The sequence below is a fragment of the Streptopelia decaocto genome, assembly GCF_964273445.1.
Source record: "Streptopelia decaocto genome assembly, chromosome: 13".
Classification (NCBI taxonomy): domain Eukaryota; kingdom Metazoa; phylum Chordata; class Aves; order Columbiformes; family Columbidae; genus Streptopelia; species Streptopelia decaocto.
Window position 1 is genome coordinate 110,375 of NC_138668.1, and position 17,695 is coordinate 128,069.

The following is a 17,695-nucleotide window of genomic DNA, read 5'->3' on the forward strand; positions in this document are numbered from 1 at the left end:
TGTCTTTATGTCTTTGAAAATCTCCCCATTGGTTCTCTGACTTACAAAATACAGGTCCAAGCTCTCAGCAAGCCCTGAGCCACCACGGAAATCCACCTGCTTGTATAACAGCAACTCTGAGTGACTGTGTGTCTCTGGGAATGAATTTGTTGCTGATAATGCTGTATTCATATAGAGAGAGAGACAGAGGGTGTTCTATAGAGTTGTATTTTTGCATAGCCTGGAAAAAAAATGACCTCTATTGATCAGAGGAGTCATTACACGATTATCATGTTTTTAAAAAGCAGAATCGAGCTGATGGAATAGCAGAGTATTAGTCCATCTGTATGCATTAAATTCAATGATCCTCAAACAAGTAAACCATCAGGTCATAAATCATATTTCTTTAGGCGTGGGCCACAGGACTAAATGTTCAGCATCAGGTATTTCAGTATGCTTGTGTCCTTACATGTGCTTTTTTAGGCCTCTGGATCCCAACAATATGAATCCCAAAGACTTCTCTGATCAGGCTAACTCATGTCCCATGCAGTTGCAGAGCTGTCTCATCTGCATTGCAAAACTGATATAAAACCTGCCAGTGAAGCCAGTGATCTCGGTCAAAGGATACCTTGGATCCAAGGCTGTTGGAGGCTTTTGGTGTTTCATTTGGGGTGCAAGAGCTCATCTAGAGGGGAATCTGGGAAGTGAAAAACTGAAGGATTGTTTGTGCTAGTCCAAGAAATACTTCTGCAGTCCAAGTGTGGTATTGAAGTTATGTTACCAAACATAATCTTATCAACTCCACACAACTAATGAAAAAAAACCCCGAAGTTTTAGGGCTGATTTGTAAATCACTAGAAACTGGGTGTTATGGAAATAGCTCTAGAATAACATGGATGCTCTTCATGCTACCATCCTGCTATTTTACATTTCCCACAGTCCAGTCGTGAGCTAATATTAATAACAGTAACAACTACCAGTGACAGAGTTGTAGCATCTAAGTCTATATACCTCAAGACAGAAACAAAAGTTGTGGTGCTTTAGGCAAGAGGGAACATGTGATGCAAAACTCGGGAATCGTGTGTCTGAGATGCTACCAGAAATCAGCGGCAGTGCTGGAAAAAGAACTCAAGTTGTTTTCCTCAAGTACTGAGATGTTATAATATATTTTATATATAATATGTTCTTCATCAAACTAAATGTGATTATATAGCAAAAGAAAGAGTGAAGTAGCATCAGATACAGGAAGCAAAGCCAGGAGTCTAATTAGTATTTTCCTCTGTAATTGAGCCAATGTATCTGGTGTGTTACAAATAATAAAATAAATGTTTTCTCCAAACCCACAAAATATTAGGTTTTTATGACCTGGGGAGGGGAACTGCATTGAGTCTGGATGGGTAGTATTTACATTATAAAAGCTGACCTTTTGCAGCAGGGGAAAGGGAAACAATGCAGCTTCACAAGAGGGCGGTGTAAAGGGAGAGCAGAACATCAGCTGGTACAGGGGAAGCTGAACAACATTTTCGTTTGCTCAACAGATTCAGTCTTTTCAGTGTTCTACCCACTACTGCAGCTTCCTTTGATGCAAATAAATCCCTCCTTTGCCTCCTTTCAAAGTACAAATCTAATTTATAGATCCTCGTTTTAATTTATTTATCTGGGGGAGCTTAGCTCAGGCACAGCAGCTGTGAAATTCATGCTTTTTATTGGTAATGACCATATCTGAAGACATGTAAGGATTATTTGGTATAGATAATTATTAAGTAAGGTTTTCCTAAATTAGTGACAGGAGAGAGAGCAGTAAGCAACCACATGGGGATTCTAAGTTATGCTTTGCATCAATATTAGAGGCAGATTATGCCAACAAAGACCAGGATTTGTTAAAGCACACAATAGAAACTGTCTCATTTGATCACGCGTAGGGCCAGAACCTGACCGTAAAGAAAATGTTTTAAATGGAGTTTGTGTGTCCAAACAGTTCTGTTGTTAAGTGAACAGCCATCTCTACATCCTGACATTTTAACAACATGATTGACATAAAGAACAAGCACTGTGCTTTTCTGACACATCCAGCTTCTGTCTTCACCTTGCTTAAATGTCAGGCAAGTCTTACAAGACATACATCTTTGTCAGGGTATTTCAGAGTGAAAGAACCTGTCATGTCTGTTACTTTCCTTTTGAACTGGATTCACATATGTGCTGTTTGAATGTGTAGAAGTTTATTCTGCTGCAACGTTTTTTTTGTGAACAATTACATAGCTATATGGAGATTTCCACTGAGGTCATCCCAAAGATTTGCATGTCATGCTTAAGCAGGACTCTCAGTGAATGGTGCTTTTACCTCAGAATAAGCCCTAACCTGAATTTTGATGCCTTTAGGGAATTCAACTTGAAAGAAACTTGTAAGATATTGGTTAATTTTATTGCACACATCCAGATTTCTGTTTTATTGTGGCATGCAATATTGTAACTGTTCTGAAACATACGTCTGCTCCTATTTTCTTTTCCAGCATGCAGTGCCGTTGCAGGACAAAGAATATAACAAATTTCTTGCAAGTTAGGCAAGTTCTAGTTTTATATCCACAATGTTAACAATGTAAATATTTAAAGAAATTACTTAATTGCAAGATAATTAATTTATCAGCATTTTATCTACTGCAGTTGACTCATAATCTGTCACCCTCTTAAATCTCTGTTTTGCTTTGAATTTTTTTGTCTCGAAGAAAACGCTTGCTATTTGACTTTTTTTCCAGATTGCCTGGGAACCAGAGCTCCTTCTTCAAATGAAATTATTAAATTAGCAGAAGCAAATGTCTTTTGGTCAGTTCAGGAACTGAAATGCATGGATGCAGGGACTTTTGACAAAAATGTGGAACTTCTTGGGACTGTCTCAAGTTTTAACAGCTCCCAGCTTATTGCCTTGAAGGAAAAAGCCAAGCAGGTAACTATGCTGTCTGTGAAGAAAAATTAAGTCCATAATTTGCTTTGCTGTTATTGAACTACGCAGTTCTAAAATAGCTGTGCTATGGCAGTGTGATTACTGCTGCAAGAATATTTATTGTTTATTGGAGAAATAATGTGAGATGGTGATAGAAGACTCTTGCCCTTGCTTTAGAGTCAACAGGCAAGTTGTTCTGAGCTATTGGCAGCTGAAAAACTTAAGTGCTTTGACTTTTGAATTGCTTTTCAGTTACTTGCTTCTCACTTTTGTTTCACAAATGACAAATCAGCAAGCAGAACTATAGGCTGTTGATTGGCCTGCTGAGAATTAAGCTCAGAGTATTAAACTGTCTAGATCAATGTTAAATATAGTTTACAGTGTTGTAAAAAGCAGGTGGACTGAAAGAGACTTACTAGCTGAATAACGCTTTTTCTCCCACCTTGTCACAGTCAGGGACAAACGCATCCATGGGAAATTTTAGGGAGTGAAAAAACCCACACACATTTAGTCTGGCTTTACTAGGATGCTATTGGTGAGTGCAAGTTCTGGAAGCACAGCAGAGAGATGACTTCTGTCTTTGCTGGCCTGTAGATTCATGGGCAGGAACCAGGCTGCAGTCTCGGCTCTTGTCACCACTCCTGCAGCACCACTGTCACCCGTCTTTCAGAGCGCAGCAGTGCAGCTCCTCTTGAGCTCCCCAGAGAGGTCTCTGCCCTGGGCTCAGCCCCTACGTGATGCCCAGGCTGCAGCAGTGGTGTGGGAGGCTGGGACTAAAACTCCTCCGCGCTGGCGCTGCAGCGCAGGGTCTGTGCCAGAGCCCCCCGGGCAGAGCGCTGTGCTGGGCAGAGCACCAGCACGGTGCCTGGGTGCCAGCAGTGCTGCCTTGGCCAGCTGTGGGCTGGGACAGAACTCAGACCGCACTCCATCCCTCTTCCTGGTATTGCACTCCTCTGGGGGGTGACCTCCTCTTGCTGCTTTGTGGTTTCCTGCACTGCTTGGGAACAGCTAGTGTCCCAAACTTACTTTCTTTCAGCAAGGAAAAGGCTTAGAGTGCAGTCAGACAAGTTCTTTTGGTTGCAGAAAACGCAGAGGAGAAGAGGTTACTGTCCCCAGCTTGTCTTCAGCTTCTTGTCACCAGCAACTGCTGGAGGTTATCTGCTCTCTGCTTCCATCTCTGCATGGCTAGGTACTCTGTAATCCTGTTCTGTCAAAATGATCCAATGTTCTAAAAGTCCTTTTAGGTTCCATCAGATCATTCTGACAGAATGAGGTTAGGAAACATCTACAAGTGCAGTTGGCTGCACGAGTAGTACAAGTAGCACAAGTGGAGATCCTTGGAGATGAGAGGGCTGTGACCTCCGGAGGAAAGTGGGATCAAGGGACAAGGTGCGCCTTAAATCAGCAGCTGCAGCCAAAGTAGTAGAGATGACCATGACTTTTGGGTAGATAAGCCAACAGTACAGACTTTAGCAGTGAAGTTCAGCTTCTAAAACTCCTGAACTGCAGGTGCTCAAAGAGAAGCAGCACTGACCAGATTTTCAAAAGCAGATGGTGAGCAATTCTGTGCAATTCTGCCTCCACTGCCTTATTGCAGTAGGACAACATCAGATGCATTCTTCCCAAGACAGCTTCCCTCTGCCAGCACACAGACATGGGTGGGAAGAGGGAAAAGAAAGTGTGATCCTAGAAGAAAATAAAAACAATGCTTATCTGAAATAGTGGGAATTAAATATTTTACATCAGTGCAACGTAATGATTCGTGATGTCTGTTGTCAAGAAATTGCCAACAAGGTTAATACACTCAAATCCTAGCCATATTCAGTTCAAAGATGTATAGATCTGTAGTGCACTGAATGAAAGTATATTCTGTAAGCGTGAGTGTTTGTAAGACAGATTGCTGCTAGACAAAGCCAGACTTCCTAGATATTAATTTGAACGTGAAGCAGGAGAAATCAGACAGTACAGGCAAAGCGCTTAGAAATTATGTGCATGAGATGCTGTTATGTTATTAACTAAAGGGCATCTTTGATTAAAGATTTCATTAAGCCAGCTTTAATTTATCCTAATTGATTGATTTCCCCTAAAAGAAACTGCGTACTAGTCATGGTCCCAAACTAATTCAAAAACTCTAGTTATCGGATTGTGTCTTAACGAAAGTAAGAAGCTTAGCTCACTTGTAAATGGAAGGTCTCCAAGCTCCGTGGCAGTAACAGATATATGGGTCTGTGTTTTCTACGTGAATGAGGACAAAGGAGATTTCAGTTTCATGTGTTGTGTTATTTATACCGTTATGTCAGTGATTTCATCCAGCATTGTCAGATAATACTATTTATGAAATCCTTCAAACTCTGTAGTTTATGACCTAGATCAGGAGATAGACACATTATATTTTTAACTGCATGTGTGTCATGTAGCTCTTAAGCTGAAGAATTAAGAGCTTTAAAATTGAGCTAATACTTTTCACTATCTATTTTCTTTTGAAAATATAGAAATTTCCCAAGCTTAGACCCTTTTTCTGTTTCTTTATGACACTGTAAAACCAACGTAAAAGATACAGTGGAATCTCAGTCAGGAGGTACCGGACCAGCAAAGCTTCTCTGAAACAAATCCTGAAACCGAGGGTCATGGTTAAGAAAATCAGCTCAGCAGTCCTGAGGCTGCTGTGTTGGGTGTGTGTGGTGCTATGAACAGCAGATAGTCTGCAGCTCTGTGTAAGGAGTATCTTATTCCAGAGATCGGGCCCTTTTTCTTCATTTGATGCAGATGGTACAGCTTCAGATGTACCTGAAGATGCAAAAACTATTTAGTAGGAAACTGCAGAGATATTTTGTCAGCAAGTCATTGCCAGCTTTGATCTAATTAAAAAAAAACAAAACAAAACAAAAAAAAAAACAGGCCAAAACCAAACAAAAAACAACAAACAAACAAAACCCAGTTAAAATTGTAGCTATCCTGAAAATGCAATAAATATTTCGGTGAATCAGACAGCATGGATGATCAACTTAGCCTGGGACTGGGGTTTTAGTTTTATTTTTCTATGTAGAGTTAGCAGCATGTACTAGAAAGCTGTAATGTATTGACTGACATCAAGCAAAGTTGCTGGAGTACATGAGACTGTTAAAGGAAGCTTTTCTTCTTTTTCTTTGAAATACATGCCTGTCTTGTTCAAGGCACTTCCCTCAGCCGAAACCCAGGGTCTTGTTTCTGTAAAGACAGTTGGCCACATCCTGAGAGATACTGACCACTGACTACTGTCTTCTATTGTTTCTAACTAAATGTAATTGACAGTTCCAGCCTCTGCAAATTCAGCTCTTGATGGACTTTCATTATTCCTTATTCAGACAGACCTTTTTCCGAAATCAAAATTTTCTTAGGGCTGGTCTGTGACAGCTTTAGAATCACTGTAACTACATCACAGATAAAGCGAAAAGCAGCGAAGCTTGTCAGTTGAAATACATCGGTACTAGTACAGAAGAGCCCCTGCTTATTTCTTTGTTTTTACAGAGCCTGACGGATTTAACTGTATCTGGACGAAGACATTAAAATTAGTTTTTTATTTTTAATATTGTATGCACATAAAACTAGACATCAGAACTTTAAGAATTGGCTATTTGTCTGTATTACTCAGTTCTCTACTTCGATTTCTGCTTTACTTGTCCATGACTGAGCCAGAATGACTGGTTGCAAAGGCAATTTAAAGCCACTCCACTGGAGCGTTTGCAGTTGGTGTAGTAGCCCGGGTAGTCCCGGTGCTGCGTTCATGGCAGCAGCGTGGCAGTGTGGATCTCAGCACAGACTCGCATTTTTAGTGGTTTTAGTGGTACTTGCTCTTACAGCAACACTTTCAGCAGTCCCTGCACTGACCGAGCAACAAACTCAAGCTGTAGAAGTTACAGCAATTTTAGAAAAACTAACCATTATTGGTGTAGAACCTTGAAAGCCTAAGCAGAACAATACCTAAGCTCTGCCTTTTGTGTGCAGAGAGGCACACTTTGGGTACTGGAACATTTAAAATTAAGGGGTTTGAGAATGGTTTGTATAGAGGAAGATTATAATGATCTAACAGACTCTGTACATTAATGAATCTCTTCTGAAGGTCTGGGGATCGCTGCCAGACTGGAAGAGTTATCATATTGTTTCTCTGGGCCACATTGCTCTGGCACTCACTGAACATGAAATTGAAGAGCTGGATTTGCATTCTATTGACACCATTTCTGTCCTTAGTCAGCAAACAGAATGGACTCTTACCCAGGTAAGTACGTTACTGAAGGTACTCCTGGTGAAAGGCTCTGGATTCACGTCCTTTGGGACTGAAATCCTGGAATCACCTAAGAAACAGACGCAGCAATCCCCACTGCTCCCTGCTGCCGTTCTGTGGCTGGGACCCCGGTGAAAGTGGCAGGTAGGTCAGCACTGGTGTCTGCCTGGCCACTGGCTTCCCTGGGGAGGTGGCCAAGTGGACATCAATCAGCATTAGTTGTGGCAGGGACAAGAGTATTGTTCAGCAATTGCTCACTAAGTAGTAGAAAGCGGTCAGCCCCTCCTCTCACACTGGCCCCAGAACAGACACTAGTATCTCCTCTATCAGCCCTTCCTAACCAGGAGTAATCACTGAAGAGGCACCGTGCCCCCAGCCCCAGCATCCATTGCCCTAGAGGCCTCAGTTAGTAGCAAACAGGCTCCTCTCATCTTCCTTTCCTTGACTAACTTCTAGTTCTGTCAACGGGACGTTCCTCATAAGAGTTAAAAGCCTGTATTTGTATATGCAGTTGGCAGTGTACTTCTGACTGTGTGACCCATCCCATCAGGGCTCTTCCACTGCACAGATGCTTGCATGGTTGCAGCCAGCTTTGGCAAAATATCACTAATCTGTTTAATAGCTTCTTGTTCTGAACAGCACCATCAGTAGGAAGCACTTGGGAGGGTTTTGTACAATAGTAGTTGGCTTTTGAGGTTTCCTGCTGTAAGAATAGGTAGTTCAAAGAGATTCATCCTGCCTAACTTCAGTTGTCTAAAATTTAAGCAGCCAATTCGAGCTAGTCATTTGAGGCTCAGCATTGTGCATAGATTAGGAAGTCTTGAAAGATGCTTGTTTCTGTCACTGTCTTTGAAGGATGCCTTGGCATCAGGTCTAAGTTAGACATACAATTTTTAAGTGGTTAGTTTAGGATGAGCACCATCCTAAATAACTTAGGCTCGCAAAGGCATTTTGGTACAAATATCCTACTCATATCTGAAAATGAATCCCAAACACAGGTCACTACCTATATATGACACTTAAATTAAACAGGACAACCTGAGTATTACAAAAACTAGAAGTCTCATATTGATCCCCTTGAGTAATTTATGTTTCCTTCTAGCAATTTAAATGTTAGGCACTTCAACACCTGTTTCTTCTGGCGAAGTGTTTCCTCGTGACCCAGCAGAAGAGGAACAGAGTACTCTCACCTTGCACCTGGGAAGTGGTTGTGTAACAGTGCCCTGTTTACGTGTCACATATGGGTGGTGACTGTGCTCTGCCTGAAAGCCATGGCAAAACTCCAACTGATTACATTGGGAAGGCTCAGGTTTATATATGATCCATAGTTTCTGGTAAGATTTTGAGCCTCTAGTAACAAAGCCTTCAATTATATTTACACTGTTCATGTATAATATCTTACTGCTTTTGTAGGCAAGATCTATTTTGCAAGGTTTTCTAGAAGACTCTGGCCAGACGATCAGTACACTAAAAAGCTTTGATTTAGTTGGTTTAGGAGCTATTCTCTGTGCTCTGAACTCCTCGGAAATCATGTCCATAAGGACTGCTGAATTCAGGTACTGCATTTAATACTTAATGAAATATTTATTAGTGTCTCTATTGATAGAATTTATTAAGCAATTTGTTTTCCTTCAAGATTTCAAAAGCCTAAAGGACACTTCTAATGCTTTTAGAAAGGCAGTAATTGTTATGGAAGACATACACTGGTTGTTTAAAATATATTCAATTTTAGATTTTATCTGCCATTTATATCCCACCATTTAAGTGTCACATTGAGAAACTTTTTCTTTCTCAAAGCATTAAACATTTATATATATATCTTCTAACTTGAAAATGGGTTTAATCTTCTTACAGCAGACTAAGTATATTCCAGGCATATTTAATATTGTATGTAATTGCAGCATGCAACGTTAACCCTGTTGCCTTTTGCAGTGCTGCTGTTGCAAGAATTGGCCTGTTGTTGTGTAGCACCCCTGTTCTGAGACAGTTTAAGGAGGTAACAGAATCTGTGTTTGGTCCCGCTACCAGCTGGAACAGCTCTATTTTGCAAGAGATTGGTACTATAGCAGGTAATAAAATTTGGACTTCAGATGGTGATGGTTCTGAAATGTTGTTATTAAGCATCAAGAGACAGGTTCACGTAGCAGTGCGTTTTTCTAGACTGGCAAAAGACATTTTTTTCCAGAGAGGAGTCACCTGCAGGGATGGACATCCAGCAGTTTCATTAGCACTAAGGAAAAGTTGTATTCTCTGTAAGGTTCTCTGAATCTGCTCAATCCGACTTTGGGGAGCACAACCTGAAGTCGTTTGGGTCCCATAAGTTGGAAAAGGTAAATCAAGGAGGGCAAAACCAGCCAGGATTTCAGACCCACTCACCATTTGTGAATGTGCTGCTACAAGAGTGTCCCTATGGGATCGGGGCAGTGCTGCAGCTGAGCGAGCATCCTGCCACCAGAACTGGAAACGGGCTGCCCAGGGAAGAGCAAAAGAGCAGGGTTAGCCTGGAGTGGTTCTGCTCCAGCGTGCTCTCAGGGGCTTCCTGAGCCAGAGGTCACGCACAGTTCTGTTCATGGTCATGAACTTTAGCATCCCCGATGCCTGTGGCAATGATTCCACACTCTAAGTAGCTAATGGGTGAAGAAATAACTCGCATTGCGTGCTTGTGCTCCTTCATCTTGCATCAGAAGAGGCTGTGAACAAGCATTCCCTAATAACAGTTCTTATTATTTTAGTGATTTTCATCATTGTCTCTTTTGTCTCTTTTCCAAGCTAAAGTAACTTGAGTACATGCCATACCACAGGTTAAGTTCAGGTGATTTGAAATGTTAGAATATAATGAAAGAAACAAAACAACAAAAGAACCAGAATCTATCTCCATAATGCACTGGAGTAAACAATTTACTAGGTATTTTGTATAAATGCTTAAAATTTGTGTTAGCCTAAAAATAAATCTAATAAAAAGAATATTAACTGAGTTCTATTGCTATCTTTTTCAGGTGGCTTGAATGAGGATGAATTAAAAGCATTTGATAGAAACTTGATGCCTTATTTCCAGCCAAAAGGAATAAGACGTATACCTCCTGAAATTTTCCAAGTAAGAGTTTGATTACCGAAGAAGTAACCAAATTTCTATAATATTTACTCTAGTATAAATAAGCTGCAGCACTGATTTATAGTTTGGTTCTGGGTTTCAGCAAGAATTTTTCGATGGTGTGTTAAGTGAGAGGCAGTCAAGAATCTGAAATATTAACTTTCAGCTGTACCATCTGAATTTGTGATGCTCATAAAATGTGCTAGACAAGGTTTATTTATTCTTCAGAATCTGTCCCAAGGAAAAAGTAAAGATCTAGGATCAGGAAACAGGGAATGGACTCTCTTTCTTCCAACATTCTGTTCAGATCTGAGTTTTCTTCTCTGTTTATTAATATTTTCAAGGATGCTATCAAAGCTACACATTTCTCTGCTATGTGAGAGCTTTTTTATTATCCTAAAATCTGGCAACATTCTCCCGAGTTAGCTCTAAAAAACAGATTGTACAAGTAGATAGAGATCAGAAAGGAATGACATCTAATTATACCAGGCCTGAATGTGGACCAGAAATTAGAACACGGATCTTGAGATCATTGCCCCAGACTTATTCGACTTAGTGACAAGATTAATATTCTGCCCAGGTGGGTCTCTTTCAGATGCTCGGGCAAGCAGTTTACTTATGGACAGATGAGCTAAACAGATAGTTAACCATGTCAGCTTCCATAACAGAGAAAAACTCCTTGAACACCCACTGTTCTGCACAGGACCACTGGCAGTCGAGAAGAGTTTGAAATGTCCTTAGTGAGACTATTTATTTGAAAAACAGCTGAAGACCTATGGCAGCTTGTAGAATTTCTTTCAAATAGCATTTTTGTTATTAAGAATAGTAATGACACTACCAAATGTGCTTAACAAAGAACAGGGCACCTTCTCAGAGGAGTTTTCTGTATATGAAAGATTCAGAGCAGATTTTGTTTTAACATGGGTTTTGTATAGCTTCATTTTAGGACTGTATGTTAATCAGATTTTGATTTATGACAAATTACATTGTGTTATGGACTTCAATTGAATTAGGAAGAGGCTTAATTCAAAATTTCTGGACCTGTAGTCATTTACATGGGTTTACTCAGTTGAAAAGTGCACACCATTTAGCAGACTATGAAAAACTGGGAATTATATGCTCCATTGTCTGACCTACTTGGAATGGGAATTTAGTCTCCTTAAAGTAGAACCCAATGCAGAATTGTTGCAGCAAAGAAGGCTTGTGTAGGAGGGCTACAATTCTTGTGCCTGCAGAATGTTAACTAGAATCAAAGCAATCCAGCATGCCCAATACATGCAGGCTTTACAAACTGGTTAATTGCTATGTGATATAATATAATTACTGTAAGATTATTATTACCATGTTTCATTTTCAAACATGAGTTTTAATATGAGCAAGCTTGGAAGATTTTCAGTCTAAAAGAGAAAATTGAATAACAAGATTAAAGCATGAGTTTTTTCATCTCATTGGTCTATTGCTAACTCTAATCAAATGTCAAACATAGGTTCAAGTGAGGTTACTTGGGAGCAGATGTAAGAGGAAATAAATGAGAACACAAGAGGATGTACAATGTCACTAGTCTTTGAACAAATCAGAAAATAAATGGCTGGAAGATTAAACGCCAGCAATATATTGAAGAAGTGTCCAATGCAGTGTTGGCATAGAAAGCTTCTCAAGCTGTCAGATCCCAGCAGCAAAGAGAAGGGTGAAAGACAGCTCAGTGGTCAGTGGAGTAAATGAACGCAGAGGATTTTTTTTAAGCTCTATTGAGCTCTTTTACAGCAACACAATGTTGAAGGCTACTTCCCCTCATTCCAAATGCCAAGGCAGTGCTGACTTCCGATTTCTTACCTGCCTTACATAATTGACGGCCTAAACCCATTTTTTTCTGGCTTTTATTCCTCCCAGGCATTGTCCCCAGAGCAAATAGCAAACCTGGGCCCTGAAAATGCCGCCATGGTTACGAGGTCGCAGCGTGAGCATCTGAATGCATTGCAGCTCCAGAGCCTGCAGCTGGCGCTGGACGGAGCCAGGCCCAGCACCCCAGGGACACAACAGGGTGCGAGCGCTACCCAGGCGCTGCAAACCCCGGCTCTGGGCGGTGAGTAGGTCAGTCCCTCCTCCCGCTTGGAGGAGGACACACGCTCCAGCGGGGTGTGCAGTCCCACAGCATCCACCAGAATCAGACCTGTATTTTGAAGGTGGGTTACTGTCAATTCTCTGAACAGCGTTTTAACTCATGCCTCAAATCATGTCTGACCACGACAAACAGCAAGGATGTTGTTGGATTTAGCCACAGCAAGAGATAATGAAGGTTGTCAGGTGGCATTAACAACTATATGCTGCTAGTAGCATTACACGATGCTAAGCACTAGCTTCTGTAAAATGTAGCCTGAAAGAGTGAGCTTTTCCTTCTCCTTCTTTCCTGTATTCTTTGCCTAAATTTAAGGCAGAGATCTCCACCTCTGGACTTTCAGATCACAACCTTTATCTGCAGCAGAACCTTGTTTGCAGAGCTGCTAGTGGGAAAGGAGGGAGCACTGGGGTGGGTTAGCATCTTTATCCAGACTGTAAGACCCCTTGAACAGTTTTTCTTGCTGTTCCTATCCTGTTTGGAATTAAAGCCTATTAGTATATTTGCTTCAGTGGTTTATTTTACTTCTCCATATTGCAATTTATACTGGGCAAATTATGCTGAACTTCATAGTGACACTAACAAATGATGCCTTCTGCTCTTCAGGTGCTCCCTGTCTGAGTGGCTTCAGCATCTGGTTATGTGCTGTGTTTATGCTGCACCTGCCTTTCTGAATCCAAATTTGTTAAGCTTGAGGTAAATTATATTTTCAATAAGAGGTAGCTTTATAACAGAAACATAGTTCATCTGTAACAGTGGTGGCTTATCAGTAGCAACACAGGATGAAGGACCGTGGGACCCCCTTCCAGCTCTGAATACAGAGATAAAAATTTCTGAATGATTTTTCTGTATTACAAAGGTGTTTTGTACCTCTGTTAGACTATCTTAGAATCTAATCAAGGGGAAAGAACTTTATCTTATCTTTACTGTAAAGCTAACCTTAACAAAAGTATATTTAAAATTCCATGTAACACTGATCCATTACTGCATTGTTATTTGGAACATATTGTATTAATCTGTATTTTGCCTGTTTCAGTTTATTGATAAGATTTTATTCCACAACTGCGTTGATAATCTTTAATTAAAAGAAGGTTGCCATTAACTTTCATTGGATTTTACCATTTTGACAGGCTAAAATTGAATAAGAGCACTGGTGGGTTTAAGGAAGAAATTCAAATTGAGCAAATAAATGCTTAAGTGTTCTACTTAGTCTTTGAGACTGCAAATTGAGGTACATCAAAAGACTTAATATTTTTCTTTGCTTTTCGATTTTCAGTGTCCTGGAGCTTGCAGAAGAGATGCTAGAGATAAAGAGCTGCAGCTCAGCCTGACAGTAGAATCAAGAGGCTCTGAGATGCCTGAGTGTAAAGTGTTTAATTTCTTAAAAGCAACACCTTCACCTGCCATCCTGATGTGAAGTTCCCCCTTTCCCTACCCTTTACCATTAACCAGTAACACAGGATCCCTTCAAATACTTCAGACAGATTTTAAAACTGGAAATGGCTTGTCTGTCTCCTGAGAAAATCACTGAAAGGTATGCTTACGTGTTAGGAAGGAGCCTGAATGACCCAGGAGACCGGTAGCAGGTGACTTATTTGGAGGCTGATGTATTGTACCCAGTGCTTTTTACATTGACTAATTTGGTCACACTATTGCATCTATCTGTTAGGTTTTCTTCTTAGAGTGTACATTCCTCAGGACAGAGGCTATCCTTCCATGCATAGTAGAAACCAGACTAAAAGTTACGGCTTTTGCAATAAAATAACTTCATCTCTGGGCTGCTGGTTTAAATCCTGCTCAGATAAGAAGTGATGATGTGTTCTTACAATTTAAGCACCTGTGTGAAACGTAGTTCCCCGTGGCTGCATGTATTCAACACCAGAACTGTTGACACAGAGGGGACTGGCAGTACCATTAGTATTTCACGTGACAAAAGGCGCCATGGAAACCTGCTTGTGTTCATCATGAGGTAGTCCCTTACCTCGGGCAGGGCTGAAGCACACGCGTGGGAATGGTAAGGGAATAGTGTTCATTGGGTCTACGTACTACTAGGACAGTCAATCCAGTACTTTCTACAAGCTCTATAATAACTAATTTCTCATCGTTATAAACCACAAACAATTTCATGTGTTTTATCAACATATGGCTTACATGTCTAATGTTTTTCATGCCATGCCTCTGTATTTTAAACAATGGAAAAAACAGATACATTAAAAATCCTCTGCATGTGAACATACATTTTTATGTCATTCAACGTGGTTTTATGCCAAGAATGCATGCTACAGTTTTCCATTTTGCCATTGCAAGTCTTTATCGTTGCTAGACTAAGAAAGGCAATGCATAGACTTAAAATATTAGCTTTTCGTGTCGGGCTGTACCAAACTGCTGCTGGTTTGGCTGGGCGGGGAGTCGAGTGAATCCACCACAGGCTGTATTGTAGTGAACACCTTTCAAACTTTTATTTGTATTTCTTTATGGCAAACATTACCTCTAGCTTCGCATCCCTGAAAGCGGAATTGAAATTTTGCTCCAGGTGGGGAAGCAATAGGAGTGGGGCTGGACGGGGACGCCGGGGCAGGGGCTCGCTGCTGCCGGGGGAAGGATGGTGTTGGCTCTTGCTGCTGCTGGGAGTAGCAGCTCCCACCACAGTCCCACATATGCTGTAATTCTTACAGCAGCAGGAACCAACCCGATTGTCAGGCTTTGTTCTTGGGAAAGTAGGCAGTGAGAGCATGGCCCTTTCTCAGCCCTTCTGTCCCCTCTACCCCTGTAGCAATCTGCTGCTCTAGAAAACTGCCTTTGCCTGTATCTGACCTTGGAAAGTGTGACATGATGTTAGAGATAATGCTACATGCTTTAGCATTGCATTTTATGAGCAAAGAGCTACTATTGCTGCAAACCGCCTTGCACCTTCTTCTCTAATGTTAATGAGAAGATTCAGCTTTTCCCGCTGTGTTTACTATTCTGCATTTAAACAGTAGATTGTGGCAAATAACCTATGTATTTAAATAGAAAATAAATTGTTTTAGCAATCCCAGCATATACATGCAAATGACCAGTAAAACAAAAAAATGCCTCGGTGGATCAAATACATTATAAAGATTTATCTGTTTTTTCACATTTAAAAGTTCTGCCTGGTTTAGATGTGAACGTACTAAAAGGTTGTTTGATTTGTAGAAATTGCCTGACTTGGATTCTGTGTGCACTTCAGTGAAGATGCAGGAAAATATTTTCATAATCAAGAAGACAGTCAGCATTTCCAGGTCAGCTGTTTAAGTCAGATACATGACTTAGCTATACCAAGCACTTCAGAAATCGGTATGAGCTGAAAATGATCATCTTCTGTCAATGTACCTGGGAGTGAGTCTGTTTGCAATTATGTGAGTTAGAGTTTAGCTTTTAATTGGAGCAGGAGTGAGCTCTTTGTTTTGCACCATCTGCACTGTAATTTCTTTCAAGCACAAGTGGCTTTAAGTAGCTGAACTCCTTGATTATTTATTTATTTTATTAAATTAATAATTATAAGTTGGGCATTGCATTTACATTTGGCCAAAGACATATCTGTTTCTTCTAAGAGTAGTGTAGGAAAGGTAAATATGGAGCACTCAATGTTGTACTTATTTCACGGTGAAATTACAAATTCTGTTTGGTTCATAAGATGGTGTGAGTATTGTAGAAAAGCAATTTTACTTTTGCCAATGTACCACTTGTAAAGGTCACTGATAGAAAAACCCATTCTACAAAAAATGTGAGTCATGAGATACCTCCTTCAAAACTGTTGAAACTTAATTTCTGTGGGAAGAATCAATGGAAAGGAGAGAAAGAGGAGGAGAGCGCTAGTATGCATGGTAGGTAATTTACTCTCCATGTATGTAATCTGCTATCCATTCACAATCTGGCACACTTCCACTGCTGAGAGGAAGCCGAAACATGTACATTTCCCTTTTTACTCTGGTGAAACAAACCACAGAACCCCCTAAAGCAGGCATCCATGCCATACGATACTACTAGTCATATGGGTCTGCCCCCTGTGCATTCGTACATTCAGTACAAAATGCACGTGATCTCTTTCACTGGAATGCATCTGTGGGAAAAATGTCCCACAGTCCCTCGCTTTTCACACCATCGGGATTTTGGGGAAGAATGTACGACAGAGAAATGCCGTATAAAGGTTTCTTTGATCCTTAAAGAAATGTTGTTTGTCGTAAATGTGGGTAACATTTGTTTAAACCAAGCTTAATTTTTCCTGTATCGTTTCAGTTCTAATGTTTATATTTGAGAATGAAAAAAAAAAAATCAGATGAATGCATAAATCTGCTGTTGAATATATATCGTGATAATCATTTTCCTATCTGCATATTGTGAGAATTGCAGCCCTCTTCTACACTTGTGACTACTCTGATCGTTGCTAGGCACTGCTGTACCTACTGCAGGATATACATCCGACTGTTGACTGTCTGACATAAGGCTGGTGTAGGCCTAGATATTCTAAGTGTTGTAAACCATGCGACAGGTGGCCCTGTCCAAGCAGTATGTACAAGGAAGTATTTAATGTAATTCATTTGATTGGATGTGGGATTCTTACGAGGTTAACAGGAAGAAATACTTTGTTGGCTTATTATTTCAGTGCCTGACACTTTATATTCAGAATTGTGTTTAGAAAAGAGAAAGAGATTCCTGGCTCTGGATCACCAGTAGAGAAAATATCCCTAGCACCCGGTACTGAAGAAATGCCACATTTGTAGTATCTCTACATCCTGGAAGATAAGAAAACAGCTACCCATCCACAGTGTCTGAAAACTGTCCCTGTTAAATCTGGCATTATGGCTGTTGTCAAGTTTTGTACAGTACATAGAATGTTTGACTCCCAGTGATCCCAATCTGTCACATCAGAGCTAACCAACTCCTGTCAGTGTGAGGCTCTAAAGTTACCTCTTTAAAAAAAAAATGGCATCCTTCTTTAATTTTAAGAAGCCCTTTACGCCTTTTTATATTCTGCTGAAATATTCCAGAAGCAATTATGTACTGCATTATGGCAGATTTGCTTATCACTTGGCTGCTACGCTGATCTTAGGATCATCACCACCTGATTTATCTTCCCATAACACAGATTTCAGTCCCAGGACCTTGTTAGAGTCCCATTCTGCCCACGTTGAAGCAGATGTGAGATGTGCCTCCCAGGTGTGCCAGCCAAACGCACCTGGGGTTATGGGAGAGGCCTGTCTAACTCAAATGACACTCACAAAAAAAGCAAGTCACCTGGAACATGTCCCCTGAGCAGTTAGCCCCGTAGCACTGGCCATCGTGCAC

General features: G+C 40.6%; 1 protein-coding gene across 8 annotated transcripts in view; it reads left to right on the forward strand.

The window, feature by feature from the left end:
• The window catches only part of OTOA (otoancorin), a 41,477-nt gene extending 23,930 nt beyond the window's left edge, over positions 1-17,547 (forward strand). For 5 of the 8 annotated variants that reach the window (XM_082064867.1, XM_082064869.1, XM_082064868.1 and 2 more), the window contains 8 exons: positions 2,733-2,920; positions 7,017-7,172; positions 8,592-8,734; positions 9,111-9,247; positions 10,175-10,272; positions 12,160-12,352; positions 12,992-13,081; positions 13,662-17,547. In XM_082064867.1, the coding sequence (XP_081920993.1) occupies positions 2,733-2,920; positions 7,017-7,172; positions 8,592-8,734; positions 9,111-9,247; positions 10,175-10,272; positions 12,160-12,352; positions 12,992-13,059 (983 nt within the window). In that variant the 3' untranslated portion in view covers positions 13,060-13,081; positions 13,662-17,547. Of the gene's footprint in view, positions 1-2,732; positions 2,921-7,016; positions 7,173-8,280; positions 8,572-8,591; positions 8,735-9,110; positions 9,248-10,174; positions 10,273-12,159; positions 12,353-12,991; positions 13,082-13,661 lie in introns of those variants that run through there. The other 3 variants (XR_014185344.1, XR_014185345.1, XM_082064872.1) reach the window with 3 other exon arrangements.
• The last annotated feature ends 148 nt before the right edge of the window (positions 17,548-17,695 follow it).